The 3160-nt window shown below is 65.5% G+C and overlaps 1 protein-coding gene across 1 annotated transcript in view; it reads left to right on the forward strand.

Annotated features, from left to right (window-relative positions):
* The window catches only part of CDH15 (cadherin 15), a 22482-nt gene that overhangs the window by 7293 nt on the left and 12029 nt on the right, over positions 1-3160 (forward strand). The window contains exons 2-4 of the mRNA XM_028478056.2: positions 1105-1263; positions 1427-1582; positions 2583-2727. Of these exons, the coding sequence (XP_028333857.1) occupies positions 1105-1263; positions 1427-1582; positions 2583-2727 (460 nt within the window). The remainder of the gene's footprint in view (positions 1-1104; positions 1264-1426; positions 1583-2582; positions 2728-3160) is intronic.

The raw sequence follows: 3160 nt of genomic DNA on the forward strand, positions 1-3160 counted from the left end.
TCTGGGCCCCAGTTTCCCCGGCGGGGGGGGGGGGGGACGAGCTGACAGTGGGTCTGGGGAGGGTTTCGGCCCCGCGGGCGCCCTGCCCCCTGCCAGGTTCCTGACTAGCCTCAGTGGTGCTGAGCCCAGAGCTCAGCGGGTGGTGGCAGGGCAGGGGGTGCATATCCCGGGCCCCGCCTGTTGGGTAGCGTCGGGGGACACGGCTGCCCCGCACTCCGTCCTGCCTCTGCAGCCCCGCACGCCCCGAGCGCTGGGCTTCGGGGACGTTGCACACAGGGCGCCCCGTCCTCTGGGCGTGCGGAGCCGGAGACAGCGTCCCGGGTTCCAGGTCCTAAAGTGTTGGTCAGATGGTCACACCTGGTTCCACGGTTCTGGGAGGAAAACAGCACGGGCTGGGGATGGGCTCTGGGGGATCGGGGTCCAGAACACTCCAGCTGCCCCGTCCTCCCCGCCGGCCCCTCAGCCTCACAGCTGCACACGCCCCACCCCGCCGCCAGTCCCTAGAGGCAGAGGCAGCGGGGCCGGCCCGTCCCAACCCCATGGGCAGCTGCCGCAGGGGGCGGGGAGCTGGGAGCTCAGCTATGTTTCATTTCCGCAAAGCAGCCCTGGGACAGACAGCCCCACCGCCTGATTCCCAGAAGCGTGTGGAGTGTCCCCCTCCCCAGCCTGGCAGAGGAGACCTGCCGTGGGAACAGCTGCCCTGGGTGCGGGAGGGGTGGGCGCTCTGGCCCCCCCAGGTGGCCCCCTTCTCTGGGCCTCTTAGGACAAAAGCGCTGGCCTGGTCAACCTCGACCAGCCCTCCAGAGTTCAAGTCACGAGGAGGCCTGGGATGGCCGCGTGTCCCCCCCCACTGCCCCCAGCCCAGCCCAGCTGTCCTTCCTCTTCAACCCACCTCCCCCCCGGGCCTCGCCTCCCATCCCCGGGCTCCCGGGAGCCAGGCTGCTTTCTGCCCCTCTGAGCACCCCCTGCCCCCCAAGTCCTGGAGCCCGAACCTGCCCGGGCCACACAACGGAGGGCTTGGCAGTCAGGGAGGGGACGTCCCAGCCCCGGTGGGGGAGCTCTGGGCACTGCTGTGGTGGTGACGGAGGTTTTTCTTTGTTGCAGAGCCTGTGCCTGTCAGTGGGGGTCCCCGGGCTGAGGAGGCCCCATACCCTGTACCCCTGGCACCGGGTGCCGGCACCGGGCCGCGTGCGGAGAGCCTGGGTCATCCCTCCCATCAGTGTGTCCGAGAACCACAAGCGCCTGCCCTTCCCCCTGGTGCAGGTGAGGGGCCGACAGGGGCCCCAAAGCCCTGTGCTTTAGGACGGGGACACCCCTGGGGCCACAGGCTGAGCGACCCCATCCCAGCTGGGGGAGGGACCGGGGGCTGCAGAGAGGGGAGACCCCTCCCCTGGGGCACCTCCCCAGCCCATTCCCTGTCCCACAGATCAAGTCGGACAAGCAGCAGCTGGGCAGCATCATCTACAGCATCCAGGGGCCCGGCGTGGACGAGGAGCCTCGGGGGGTCTTCTCCATAGACAAGTTCACGGGGAAGGTGTCCCTGAATGCCATGCTGGACCGAGAGAAGACAGACCGCTTCAGGGTGAGCCCCTCCCCCCTCCCCCACCCCATGGGGGGCCATGGCCACACCTCCACCAGCAAAACCCAGCATCCTTAACTGGGGGGCAGGGGTGGGATTTGGGGCCGGCTGCCCAAGGAAGCAGGTGTTCGGGATCCCAGGCTCACAGGCAGGTACGTGGGCAGACTGAACGCTGGGTCCTACCCAGGACGACCGGGCAGCCGGCATCAGGGTGGGCGGCAGCCTTCCCAGGAAAGCAACACCAGGCACTGGCGTGGCCGGTTCTCCCCTGAGCCTGCTGTGTGTGCTGAGGGTGGGGTGCTGGCAGGAACCCCACGGAACTGGCCACCTCCAGCGGCAGCTGCCCCGTGACTGTCAGGGCGGGGTGGCAGGGGAGGTGGGATGGGATCAGCCCATTGGAGGCCTTGGGATTGTCGGGTCTGAGAGAAAGGGCAGTGGGGGGGGGCGGGGGCCAAGGAGGGGAGCCTGGAGCTCGCTTGATTCCCCTAAAGACGGGTGCTCAGCCCCCAGCCTGGCCTCCCTGAGACGATGGTCAAAGGTCCCCCTGGGAGGGGGCTGCAGTCTTTGCCTTTCCTGTGCCCCGAGTCTCCCTCAGGCTTTGAGAACCAGCTCTGGGTTCCCTTACATAGAGAGTTAGAGGGTGTGTTTCCCCTGGAAGTTGTACCAGGTCTGTTCTCCAAAGGGACAGGAGATGGTTGAAGTTAAAATTTCACGTGTGGAGAGGAAACTTCAAAAGCAGCCAAAACCGTTCACAGAAAAAGGGAGAGAGACCAGGAGCGCTAGGGAGAGCATCGCTTCAGTCACGCTCAAAACCTAGCTGTGGGCTTCCTGGTGGCCAAGGCAAGCGGGGGAGCGTGGCGGCCGCCCCGCCTGCTGGGAGGCGCCACCTGCCGGCACTGCCCCATCCCCGTGCCGCTTCTCACCTGTCCCCAGCAGGACACAGAGTCTGCGCTCTTGCAGTCGTGGGGGCCGCGGTGCCAGCCCCTGCTCTCTGCTTGACTAGCTCAGGGCCTTTGCTCTGGACCTGGGGGGGTCCACCCTGGAGGAGCCCACGGACCTGGAGATCGTGGTTGTGGACCAGAACGACAACCGGCCTGTGTTCAGGCAGGAGGTGTTCACTGGCCGGGTGCCCGAGGGCGCTGTCCCAGGTGAGCCGGTGGGTTCCCGCTGGGGGAGGGAGCGTCGCCAAGGGCGCTGGGTAGGCCAGAAGTCTGGGCTTTCCCTTCAGCAAGAGCTTCAGGGGTCCTCCAGGGAGTCTGAAAACACGTAAGTAGTCTCCAGGATGGAGGGAGTTTCCACCAGTCGACTCAAGCCTCTTCCCACTGCAATATAAATGTCAAGCCCCAAATCTTCCCGAGTTCAGAGAGGATATTCCTGGCTGGCAAAGCTCTGGTGGTTTCTGTTGCCCTCCCCTCCCCCTCCTCCCCCCTCCCTTCCTCTCCTTCCCACCCCCTCCCTCCCCCCCTCCTCCTTCTAAGTAGAGGTGACATTCACATAACATAAAATTAACCATTTTGAAACGAACTTTTCAGGCATTTAGCACATTCACAGTATTGTGCAACCAACACCTCTGTCTCCTTC

Source organism: Physeter macrocephalus, chromosome 17, assembly GCF_002837175.3.
Source record: "Physeter macrocephalus isolate SW-GA chromosome 17, ASM283717v5, whole genome shotgun sequence".
NCBI classification, from domain to species: domain Eukaryota; kingdom Metazoa; phylum Chordata; class Mammalia; order Artiodactyla; family Physeteridae; genus Physeter; species Physeter macrocephalus.